General features: G+C 43.3%; 1 protein-coding gene across 1 annotated transcript in view; it reads left to right on the top strand.

Moving 5' to 3' along the window:
- The first annotated feature begins 2,750 nt into the window (after nt 1-2,750).
- Nucleotides 2,751-13,036, top strand: part of LOC134302264 (uncharacterized) — a 15,774-nt gene continuing 5,488 nt past the window's right edge. Inside the window, exons 1-2 of the mRNA XM_062987299.1 lie at nt 2,751-2,843; nt 4,493-4,525. Coding sequence (XP_062843369.1) covers nt 2,751-2,843; nt 4,493-4,525 — 126 coding nt within the window. The remainder of the gene's footprint in view (nt 2,844-4,492; nt 4,526-13,036) is intronic.

The raw sequence follows: 13,036 nt of genomic DNA, 5'->3' as shown, positions 1-13,036 counted from the left end.
ATAATAAAGAACTGGTGCAGCATTGTGATTCAATTTCGGCTCTTTCCTCTCGGCAAACTATCTTTACTCTCTCAAGATCGTGAGGTTCATTTTAATTGAATTAAATGGTATATTTAGGTTTTCTTGAACCCTTTTACTCTATACCAGGGGTGCCAATAATTGTGAAAGGGGCTTTAAATCAGATAAAGGTTTCAGCTGTGACTCGGACTCGGACTGGGCTGAGGGTTTCCAGAACATGGGCTCTGTTCTAAACACTACTGGAGGACTAATGAGCAGATGCAGAGGCTGAGAGACTGAAGCTCATTTAGATCAGACCCGCCTCAGACTGGAGGAATAAATACCCACAGTGTTTAGTTTGGCTGGTAGATCCAGCGATGCTTCTTCCTGCAGCTTCAGTACAATGCAGGAGTGTGTGGATGCTGCTCAGATTCAGTAGGATCAGGAGCCACACCATGGCGGTACATTTTACATTTACATTCATGGGTTTGCCAGACAGCGACCACAGGGGTTTAGCTGGGTGATGGTGGGGCTTAAACCTTCAACCTTCCAATCAGTGCTGGGCAGTATGGCAAAATACAAACCAAATAATGTGAATAATGATTGGTGATACGGGGAAAGTGCTCAGTGTAGTAAAAATAAAGTTATAATCATCGTTAAGGCGCTCGGTTAAGGCGCAGGGTTCAACCCATTGTGACCCTGACCAGGATAACGTGGTGAAAATGAAAAAGAATGAATGAATTGTCAGATATTAATAATTAATTTTCTTTTTGCTTGTTTTATTTTTCAGATTCTCCTCTTCACAGATCCAGAGCGGTACTTTTGGGCAGCTAATATTTCACCAGATATCAAAATTTAAATAAAAATAACGAGCGCTCAACTAGGGGCTTATTGTTATTATTTTTTATATTATTTTTATCCTTTAGTCCCATGTTTTACTGAATTTAATCTTTATTCTTCATTCCTTTTGAAGATTTTTTCATTTATTTTTACAGTTTCCAAAGTCTACTTATTTATTTATTAATTTAGTATGTATTTAAAACTTTGTATTGTTTTATAGCCTTTACATGAACAGTATGATTTATTATTAAAATATTTAGATTTTATTGTTTTGCTCACTTTATCCTTTGTTTTTTATTATATTGCATGTTACTTATTAATATATTGATTATATATGTATTTTTTCCACCTTAACATTTATTTTTTATAGCTTTTTCTTTTTATGTTGTTTGTTCTTCATGAGAAAAGGCATTTTGTTTATTTTTATTTCTGATCTGGTGTCATTTATCAGTATATGTGAATGAAGGATTGATTTGATCTCTGGGTGGGTTTGTAGTGAACAGCAGCTTTTCTCCAGCAGTAATTGAACACATTACCATGTATGAGTGATGGTGTGAGATGCAGATGGATGCTGACTGAATGCAGGCAGATGTTTGGAGTGGATGAATGATTGAATGAGGATCTCTGTTATCATGAGTAGATCTGTGTGATGGGCTGAACGTGAGCTGAATGATCATCCACTCCTCCATCCCAGCACAGCAGGTGGGGATTTATACTGGAGCTCCAGCCTGAATGTGATGATTGTTTTATTTTATTTATTTAACCTTTATTTAACCAGGCAAGTCAGTACTTTAGAAATCCCACATGATTGATTTTTGAGTGTGTCTATGTGAATTTGTGCCCATTTAGTCAAAAGTTAGTGGGTTTTTTCGGATGTATTTATAATGTATTTATAAGGAATCACACTCTGGTGTTTGGGACACGACCTTAAATTTAAGTGAATGTCCTGTATTTTTGTGAATGTACTTCCTCAGGTCCTGTTATTAATCAGTAGATTGAGCACGGTATGAGACAGCACTAACGATATATCATTAATAAGTGTATCGATGATATTTAATAATAAATATGTTGCATGATGCAGGATTTTCTGTAGAAAATGTCAAATGTATTAATATAAATATGATATTTCAGAGTTTCATTTTGTTGGTACAGATGAGGATAAATAAGTGATATTATTATTATTATTGTTATTACCATTATTATTATTATTGTCATTATTATTATTATCATTTTTATTGTCATTATTATTATCATTATTATTATTATTATCATTATTATTATTATCATTATTATTATTATTATTATTATCATTATTATTATTATTATTATCATTATTATTATTATTATTATCATTATTATTATTATCATTATCATTATTATTATTATTATTATTATTATTATTATCATTATTATTATCATTATTATCATCATCATTATTATTATTATCATTATTATTATCATCATTATTATTCAGATGTATTTGATGCTATTAGCTGGCTGTTATATTTGTGCAATATTGTATTTTTATTTGGTTTCAAAATCATAATGAAAAAATGGATATTAATAAAGTCATAATTATGTATTAATAAATCTTTGTGCTGTAGAGTATTTGTTTTACTTTTTGTTTAGCTTAATTGTGCACTTACCTTTATCAGTAGTGTTAGGAGTGTGTGTTGATTTACACAGATCTGGCAACCCTGTGGTGAGTGGGCAGGTTGTTATGAGCAGTGTTCCTCAGTGTTCCTCAGCTCAGAGTTCCTGAGTAAGTTTGTGTGATTGATTCAGATCTCCGTGTTCGTTTTTCACGATGAGACCAGAGATGAAGAAAAGTAAAATTAAACTCTATTTAAGAGCTTTTATTTGGAGGTAAAATGAGATTCTGAGCTTCTCTGACTTGATAAAGTTGTGTGAAGATGCCTGAAGAAGATTCAGAAGATTCTTACCTGAGTGCAAAATTCCAGATCTCAGCTTACCTGTTCTGCTGGGCTCTGCTCAGACTCTACCAGGTAAGAACACAGATCAGTTATTATTACTAACTATTACTCTCATTATAACTATTAATAATAAAATATATTAAAGCAGAGCTGATCTAGAGGAACTGGTTCTATCTGAACTGTTCTGGTGCAAACAAAACACCTTTAACGAGCTTCAATTATTGCACTAATAAAAATATACATTTAATATAGTAAAAATAAGTGCAGTAAAGATCATTTACTAACCTTACATGAGATGAAGGTTCTCATGGGTTCTTTGGATGGTTAGCAGGTTTTGTGTGAACCATCTGAGGGTCTTAATTTCTTAAATATCTAAAAATCTTGTTGATTTTCTTTATTTTTAAAGGAATCAGTTTGAAGTATTTAGTGAAACAGTGAAACACAAAGGTTCTGTACAGTACCAGAAAGGTTCCATGACTTGTAAGACTAGTGGAATCCTTTTAAAGGTTCTCTGAAGGATCCACATCCAGCATCTCTGCAGAACGCACAGATTAATTAAAATATACTGGTGGTTAAGGTACTGGACTAGTAATCAGAAGGTTGCTGGTTTAAGCCCCACCACCTTAGGTTGCCACTGTTGGGCCCCTGAGCAAGGCCCTTAACCCTCACTTTGCTCACTTTGCATGAAAGCGTCTGCTAAATATCATAAATGTAAAAACCTTATTTGTAATTAATACCAGCAATATTTCTGCATCAAAGTACCAGTAATAATCTGTGCTGTCTGAGTGCTTGTTTCCTTGATCAGTTGGCTTTCTAACATTGATTGATAATGTTTTATTATCCTTTGATTTTTAAAGGTTATCATGCAGTGATAATTTTATACTGGAATATAATTATAATCCTCTTTTTTATAAGTACCATTAGTTTATATTTTTCTGCAACAATTCCAGTTAGCTTCTGAAATTTAAATTGTAAGGCGTGTTGTGCGATTTGTGTACATGTAGTTAATCAAAAATCATTAGTAAATGTTTATTAACTTCCAAAATAATAAAGTTAATTTAATTTAGCTGTGGATTTGGCAGTATTTCTGTATAAATATACACTGATTTAAAATCAATCAATCTGGCAACCCGTCTGAACATTGTTTCTGTGGTTTTATAATATTTGCGGTATTCCGTTGGTACGATGTTAATCAATCTGGCAACCCGACTGTGTGGGAACGTCTGACATTTACAGATCTGTTCTGTTTAAAGTGGCAGTAACTCACACACACACACACACACACACATTACATGTACAAAAGTATGTGGACACCTGACACCTTTATTATTGTGGAAAGCCTCTCTAGAAGACTTAGGAGTGTGTCTGTGGGAATTTGTACCCATTCAGTCACTCGAGTTAGTGAGGCCCTGGCACTGGCTCACAGTCCAAGTGTATTTCATCCCATAGGTGTTGAGTGGTGTTGAGACCAGGGATCAGGGCTGTGTGTAGCTGGTGTGTCCTGTAATGACTGTTGATTTCACTCCTCGTGTTCAGTGTTGTTATGGAGGAGTGAATAAATCCGTCCGTGTTCTGTACTGTGATTGGTCGATCTGGTCGGATCAGTTGTGCATGCCTGTGGTTTACAGGAGAAGATCTGGATCTGTGATGATGGAACAGGAAGATAATGATCAGGAGAACAAAGGTGCACATGCTAAAGCGTTTGTGTTTTTGTGTTTCAGAGAGGATTACGAGCGTCTCCGGATCTCTCACAGGTACGAACTCCTGCTCACCTCCTGATCTCAACCTCAACACCTTCCTTTACCTGCCCAACAACAGGAAGTGATGCGTTCACTCTCACACACACTGATTTGTGGGAGTTATTATGGATTTTAGTGTTGTGGGTCCTGCAGACCGTTACAGGGAGCGACTCTGCCCCCCAGATTAAACCGAATGTGGGGTAAAAACAGTTACAGATGGCGTGTGTCTGGAAGGGCATCGCCCAACATCTATTAGATGCCAATCACTGCATATAACAACGCCCGACTCGGGCATCCAGCGTAAAAACAGTGCCAAACGAAAAATGCAGACGAACGATCGGCTGTGGCGACGCCTAAATTACACAACGATTCAGCCATAAAGTTGAATAAACTCTAGACTGGCACGTTAGTTAATTAAACAAAGTTTTGAACGTTAAACGACCTGAAACATTTTGTGGCCCCTGATGTTTTTATGTTAATCCACCGTTTTAAAGTGAATTTGACAGTAAAAGCGATTTAGCCGTTCCTCCTCCTCCTCCTCCTCCTCCTGTAATATTTTGTTTAATATCGAGTCTCTAACACCCGGGGGATGAATCTTGGGCGGGGCGGGGCACCAGACACCTTGGGGCATCATCGTGTTCATTTACATATCAGACGTCTCTAATATATTTCATTTGGTGACGGATGTTCGGGTGAGTTGAAGTTGAACGGCGGCCCAGATTCGGCGCGGCGTGGGTTCACCGGTGGGTTCACCGATCAGACCGGTTCTCCGAGTCACAGTCAGACGTCAACAAGGAACCTGTAGATGAAATACGGCTGTTCTGCGTGTTGTCGACACTTTTGAAGAAATGATTTTCACCCAATCAGAGCGGGGCACAAAACCATCCGAAAACAAACTCGACCAATCCAAGATCACGATTACTTTTAGTTTATTAATTATCCTGTTAATCAGTGTTTTAACTGCATCATGTCTGTTATGTGAGGGTGAGGGATCTATTAGATCTATTAGATGTGGATCTGATGGTACGTGTGAGGGTGAGGGATCTATTAGATGTGGATTTGATGGTATGTGTGAGGGTGAGGGATCTATTAGATCTATTAGATGTGGATCTGATGGTGAGGGTGAGGGATCTATTAGATCTATTAGATGTGGATCTGGTGGTACGTGTGAGGGTGAGGGATCTATTAGATGTGGATCTGATGGTGCATGTGAGGGTGGGGATCTATTAGATCTATTAGATGTGGATCTGGTGGTACGTGTGAGGGTGAGGGATCTATTAGATGTGGATCTGATGGTGCATGTGAGGGTGGGGGATCTATTAGATCTATTAGATCTAATAGATGTGGATCTGGTGGTACGTGTGAGGGTGAGGGATCTATTAGATCTATTAGATGTGGATCTGATGGTGAGGGTGAGGGATCTATTAGATCTATTAGATGTGGATCTGGTGGTACGTGTGAGGGTGAGGGATCATCCTTTTGGGATTGAACAGCGGGCTGGTCGGGTGGGTGATGGGATTTACCTCACCCTGGGTGTTCTGCACGTGTTTACTCTTGTTTTGGGGGGGATTGGTTTACTACTGATATTAATTGTGTACGTTTGTTACCCAGAGTTTGACGTCATCAGTTCTGACAGGTTTAATCTTCTGTTCCGGATCGTTAGTTTAATTATCTCAGCCGCCTTCAGCAAAAAAAAAACGAAATCCGACTCCCGACATGTCTGGTTCTGCACCACTGTTGCGCAAGAGCTGGTGTCCCTTTTATTTAGGTAATATCAGTACAAACGTAACCTCTCCCAAATCCAACCTCCTCATATACACCACAGAACCAAAAGTATTCGGACGCCTGACTGTCAGCGTGTATTAAAATAGGCTTCTCAAAAGACTGAAGTGTGTCTGTGTGTGGGAATTTGTGTCTGTTGTGCATTTGTGCACCGATTGAACGGTCGGTGTTCCGGTTCATCCCAGAGCTGTTGAGTGGGGCTGAGCTCAGGGCTCTGTGCAGGACACTGGAGCTTCTCTTCATGCTGGAACGGGAGAGGACCTTCCCTAAACTGTGCAGTTAGACTAGCCCAATTTATATGGACACCAGGTGTAGTTGATCATGATGGCTGTAAACTCGACTCTGATTCAGGTTTCTGTACCAGTATAAGATTGCAAATCGTTCAGGTTCTTCACCATCTACCGTACATAATATAGTGAAAAGATTCAGGGAATCTGGAAGAATCTCAGTCAGTCCTGGGTGAGGCTGGAAACCATCATGCTGCTGTGATTAATGTACCACATGTTTCTGGAGCGCTTCGGAAAACCGTCGAGTGGCTGCTGGAACAGTCAGTGCTGATGTGAGCGCGGGTTCAGAGGAGCGGGTACGGGTTTCGTACGGGTTTCGTACGGGTGATGTGCGGATTAGATTGGACGTAGATCAGATACGTGCAGGTCTGAGCTGGTAGGAACGCGCTGGACATCTGTGAGATCAGAATCTCGATCTTCACTTCTGTTCTCGTCCTCTGATGAGACGTGATTTTGTTTTCTGTCCGTCGTCTCGTTTGAGGACGTTCTTCTCCACACGTGCTCCTGTCTGTCTGACCGGCTTGTGTTCTGTAGATTTCAAGAGATGAGTAGCATACACCAAGAGAACAGTCCAGCTCTGAATGCTAGAACACTGTGGAGGGGGGATGTGCTTTTGGTTCTATTATACTGTAATGAACACTTCACCTGATCAATACGATGGAGCATTTCCTTCATGATTCTCCTCCAGGATGACGATATCCGCATTAGCAGGGAACGCAGTATGACTAAATATCTTGTTTTATCATTGATATGAATTTTCTGAGCAATGAGGTGGCGGGAACAGCAAACCAGGTGAAAGTCTTTAGAAGAACGATGATCTTTCTCCTCCAGTAGAGTTTTGGTGACTGTAGAACCAGTGTCGCCTCAACCTGCCAGTAGGAGTCGCCGTTGCAGTGGCAGGTTATTAATAAAAGTACCTGGTGTTAATGACTTCATGCTCATGCTGTAGATTTCCTGGTTATTTAGAGTAACCGCGACTGCACCCGCACTCAGATCTATAAATTCTGTCTGTGGCAGAGGGAGTGTGTGAAAGGGAAGTGGAAATGACTAAACGTGGGGCAGATATGTGTGTATGTGTGTGAGGTTGGGGTTATTTTCGGTCTTGTTCTGCTGCTGCTGCCGGCGTGTTCAGCTCGGAGCGATCGTGTCTCTGCTGAAAGGGATTGTGGGTAGCACCTGTCGGACACGTTCCTGTACCGGCGGCTGAACCCTGCTGTGCTCTCGTGTTCAGGCCTGTTGCTGCTGTACCGGTTCCTTTAACCCCCGTCACTCCGAGCATTGTGGGAACTTTCCGGCACTTTGACAGTTCTGGAATGAAATGAGATGAAATGCGACGTTCTGGTCACGTGACGCGGCGCGGCTCAGACGACGCCCGGGGGCCCGGTGTGACCTCAGAAAATCCTCCGGTCTTTGTGGCGCTGGATTCCACGCGGGGGGGGGCTGTTGGTGGAGACACGTGTGGAGATTTTGCTCCGTGTTAATGTGATCCTCCCACAGAAGTGCCGCTCACTGGACGTTTTTATTTTCTTTCACACTGATCTGATGTTTGATGTGAGCAGGTGTCAGGTGTTCCTAATAAAGTGGCCAATAATAGACGTTAATATAGAAGCAGAACCAGAACGTGATTCTTCTCTTCAGTCCGGTGAGAGTGTTCCCGCTGCTGTAGTGTCCGAGAGCAGTGTGCTTTAGACCACTGAGCTCCTACTGAACAGTTCAGTTCCTGGATTTGATTGGACGTCCAGTTTTAATTGAATAAACCGTCAGTAAAACTGAGATGTTGTATTTTTAAACGTGCTGTAGAAGCTTTTTTAGCTTCTTTTGTAAAATGGACTGAGTGAGAATTCCCGGCACAGTTCTGGTGCAGGACGTCCTGTTGTGTACGAGCTCAGAGCGGCTCCACCTCGTCTTTTGTGTTCTTATTATTCCGATGATTCGCCGCCCTGCGTTCGCTGATCAGATGCGTCTCAGCAGAGATCCGGTAACGAGTCTCTGAGTTATTAAATATTAATAACATTTAAATCTATTCCGCTGGGCCGGATGTACAGTTATTATTATTATTATTTTATTATTATTTTATTATTATTTTATTATTGCTGCTGTTTTGTTCTCGATCTCTGGGATGATTCTGGATGAATAATGAAAACGATGTCGCTGTTGTTCGTGTGAGGGAGTCAGAAAGATGGGGCAGCTCCTAAACCTCCTGCAGTACCAGGTGAGATCCAAACCCGACCCAATCTACAGGGAACCTCCAGAACCTCCCTGATGTTCCTAACTGTGCTCGGAGTTCTCAGGTTGAGAACTGTTTACTATTTTCCAGACTGAAGGTGGGTGTCATGATGAGTGACGTTTGTAGACGGGGTCGTCCGTCCCCCCCTCTCGCGTTTGGCCCCGACCCCGGACCGGTTTGTATAGAATACAAAAAGCAACGTGAGGAAATATAGAACAAGGGTTTCTGGGTAACCGAGCGGCGGCTTATTTTTGTGCTCGTGCATTTTTGAAGCGTTTGCTTTGAAGTGCAGCGCTAGCGGCGCGAACGCTAACAGTGCAGGGCAGCCAGGCTATAATCAGATAGCGGAAGCATGAGAGTAATGCTAGACATGAGCTCCACTGTTCCGCTGGGACGGCGGAGGCGGCCGTGGAACTGAACGCGGAGAGTCACGCTGTGCTTTATGTGGACTCTCCACCATCACATGATGAGTCCTAATCCCTGGTCGTGTCTGTAGGAAGCCCGGTCAGGTCGGTAGCACCGTTGAGATCGGAACCGTCCGGACCTCTGCGGTACCGCTGGTTGGTAAATACGTGCTCGTCTGTCAGAATTAGACGGGGGGTTCGAACCCCGGGCGGCGCTGTCGACCTGGCTGTGCCGAGTTTGCCACCGTACAGTTGCGACCTCTGCTGTCTCGTCGAGGCACGTACACGATACGGCTCTCCGTGAGACTCCGTCTCTGGCAGGCGAACGTGCCGCATGATAGTCTCGGCTCTCCTCGACCAGCGCGGAGGTGGAACAAGCGGCAGAGCTCTGGAATCAAGGATCAGAAACATCTATTGTGTGTGATGGAAATAATGTGGTGTCCAGTGTCAGGACTCAGCTGTTCCTGTCCAGCAGCTGCTGTTCCTCATGACTCTTCTCCGTCCTGCTCATTACAGCAGAATTCAGCAGGACGCTGGAGACTCTTCACACTGAGGTTTGTGCTCAAACAGGAAAGGACCTTCCCTAAACTGTTTCTGCCATTGTGGAAGCTTGTAAATCCTTTATATGTTTGATTTATTACACTTGTTAGTGACCGTTGTGTCATTAGAAGGGGTGTCCACATACTTTTGGTCCTATAGGGGTTAGATTTGAGGCGGTTCCTGATTCGGTGGTGAGAGGAGCTCATGGATGAAGTTCAGACGTTCCAATACAGCAGATGAAGATCCACAGAACGTTCTGATGGATGGATGTCAGTCGTGGTCCTCTTGTGCTCCTGGCTGACTGCAGATCAGAGATCAGGAGGGTGGTGGTGGTGGTGGTGGTGGTGGTGGTGCTCGACTCCGACAGCTGAGCTGAACCTCGTGGCTCCTCTGGAATGAGAACAACGTGCTGAACATTTTTTTGGAATTGTTTAATCATCACTGAGTCATCAGCAGCAGGAACGTGCCAACGATGAGACAAAACACAAACATTCACCCTGCAGCCTGGGTTTAACCCCCTCAACTCCTCCAGCTTCTTAAGCTCCTTAAATATCTATTCACACCCCTCAAACTTCTACTCAAACTCCTCAAACCTCTCCTTAAACCTTTTCTCAAGCTCCTCCCTAAACTTCTCTTTAAACTTCTTCTTAAACTTCACAAATTTCCCCTTAAACTTCTCAAACCTCTTCTCAAACTTTTTAAGCTCCTCAAAGATCTCTTCAGGTTCTCAATCTCCTCCTCAAATATCTTTTCACACCCCTCAGAATTCTCCCCCAAACTTCTCCTCAAACTTCTCCTCAAACTTCTCCTCAACGTCTCAAACTTTCATCAGACCCCTCAAACTCCACTCAGGATTTTAACATTTCCAGCTGTAAACAAATCAAAGCATTTAAATGAAATTAGAAGAAACATCTAACGACGTCGTGCTCAGAAGCTCTGATTGCTTTGGATTGTTTACAGTCACGATTATAAACCACTTTGGATAAAAGCGTTTTCTAAATGCTGTAAACATAAGTGTAATAAGGAGGGTGTCCACATACTTTAGCCCATACAGTGTGTGTGTGTGTATACATGTTTCACATTGTGTCCAAATATTTTTCTTTAAAACAACTGATGTCCACATTAATCTAAATCTGAGTTTGACTGTGTTTGTAGTTCCTGTTTCAGTCCGCCAGAGGGCGCCACATATATCAGTCCTTTACACCCTGGACTGCAGTAGAGGTGGTCCTGGGGGGGAGGGGAGGGGGGGTTGGGGTTGGGGAAGGGGGTCGGTGCGCTCTCTTTACTTAGGATTTATCCAGAGGATCACAGGAGGGTTCACAGGTACACACAGGGTCCAGATCCACTCCAACAGCAACCAGAGTCTCACCTGCACAAGGAAACAAACCAAACCTGACCCGGGTCTCAGTTCTGCTGGGCTAGTGGTGTACGGGGTAAATTTGTGATTCCCGAGCACCATAATACTCTAAACTATAAGACCGAAAGTATGTAGACTTCCGACCATGAGCTCGCTGGATATCATATTTCGAAACTAGGTGCTGAGATTGGAACCCCTGGTCCCCGGGTCGTAGCAGGGTCGACTGTGCACTGAATCACAGAGTTGAGAGTCGATCATCAAAAGAGTCGATTCTTTGATTCTTTGATTCTAGGAATTTCAAGTAGAGTCGACACTGAAGCTTGGGAGTCAAATAATGTAACTGATTCATCTCTGATTCCCGTGTGTTATTATTTATTTATTTATTTTGAGTTCCTTTGATCTCTGGGTCCAGGTTCCAGTTCCTCCTGGTGTTCTAGACGCATTATTCAGGGACAGACGTTACACACACACACACACACACACACACACACACACACACCTACTCAAAAACTAGTTTTGAGACGGGGTGTGTTTGTTCCTCTGCCTTAGTGAACTCTACCTCCTCCCAGTAACACACACACACACACGCACACACACACACACACACACACTCTGTTCCCTGCACACACCCGGGTTAGATCATGCTGGGCCTCCTGGCTGGATCAGTGTTGTGTAATTCAGCGCTGGAATGTGATTGGAGGAGAAGCCGACTTCGTGCTCAGTGCGTTTCGTTTTTGCACAGCTGACGGGCGGCGGGCAGGGCGCGGGCAGGGCGCGGGCAGGGCGCGGGCGTGCAGCAGCAGGCGCCGCAGTTACGCCCCTCCGAAAAGTCTGGTGGAGAATCCGAGGGGAGCGGGCGGCTGGACGGGGACGGAGCGAGGAGTTTAGGGAAGATCCCGCCATGCTGAGCGTGATTTATTTCATTCGGAGCTTCTTCGAGGTAAAAGAGCCGCGACCTTCTGATGGAATCCAGATGTTTTCATACACGGACCTTCATGTTTCTGACACGGTTCCTCGGGGAACATCTCAGCCTTCTCCTGCTGGGATCTGGTGCTGGTGTGAGGTGGCTTCATGCTTCATGTTGTCTGTAGTGAGTCGTGACCTCTGTGATTGTTTTATAAGTTACTTCTGTACTTTTGTGGGTATACAATTACTGACTGTAGTGTATCAGCTGACCAGCCTGATGATGTTTGGGTGGTGGGTGTTTCGGGTGGCGCAGCATTCTATCAGCATTCTACCTCTGTAGTTCCTCTGTGGTTCCTCTGCGGTTCCTCTGCGGTTCCTCTATGGTTCCTCTGCAGTGTGTCACAAATCCTGCAGTTATGGTATGTGGCTGATCCTGCTTTTTCTGTTTCCTGTAAATAAAGTTTGTAGCCAAAATGCTGCTGGTGTTTGGTTTCATGGTTGACGTTAGCGGCTGATGTTGCTGGTAGGGTGAACTCACTGTTTACTTTATTCATCACAGCTACACGGTCAAAAGTATGTGGACACCTGATCAAATGTGTGCTGGGTGTCTCATTAAAACAGCCTCCACTCTTCTCTTCACTCGGCTTTTCGCAAGAATTCGGACTGTGTCTGTGGGCCTTTGTGCAGGCGTGATGTTGGGTTAGAAGTTGTTTTTTATACTTCATATGTGCAGACGCAGAAACGCGCCGCGACCCGTCCTGACCGTGTTTACATTCCTCACCGTCATCACACCGCCGTGCCGCTGCGCCCACATCTACCACACCGCCGTTAACTAGTAGCAAAAGGGCTGTGTTCCAAAAAAGCACAGCATTATCTAGTAGGGCTGTGTCCCAAATATAACACACTAAACTAAGTAGTGAAGGACGAACACTTCTCCCCATCCTCACCGAGGAACGTCGTCTGGAGAGCACAATAACAACCCGGCGAGAATCTGAACTATCTGAACCGACCCGTCCTGACAGG

This window comes from Trichomycterus rosablanca, chromosome 25 (assembly GCF_030014385.1).
Source record: "Trichomycterus rosablanca isolate fTriRos1 chromosome 25, fTriRos1.hap1, whole genome shotgun sequence".
NCBI lineage: Eukaryota > Metazoa > Chordata > Actinopteri > Siluriformes > Trichomycteridae > Trichomycterus > Trichomycterus rosablanca.
The sequence above is the reverse complement of the archived record's forward strand: the minus strand, read 5'-3'. Positions and strand labels throughout refer to the sequence as shown.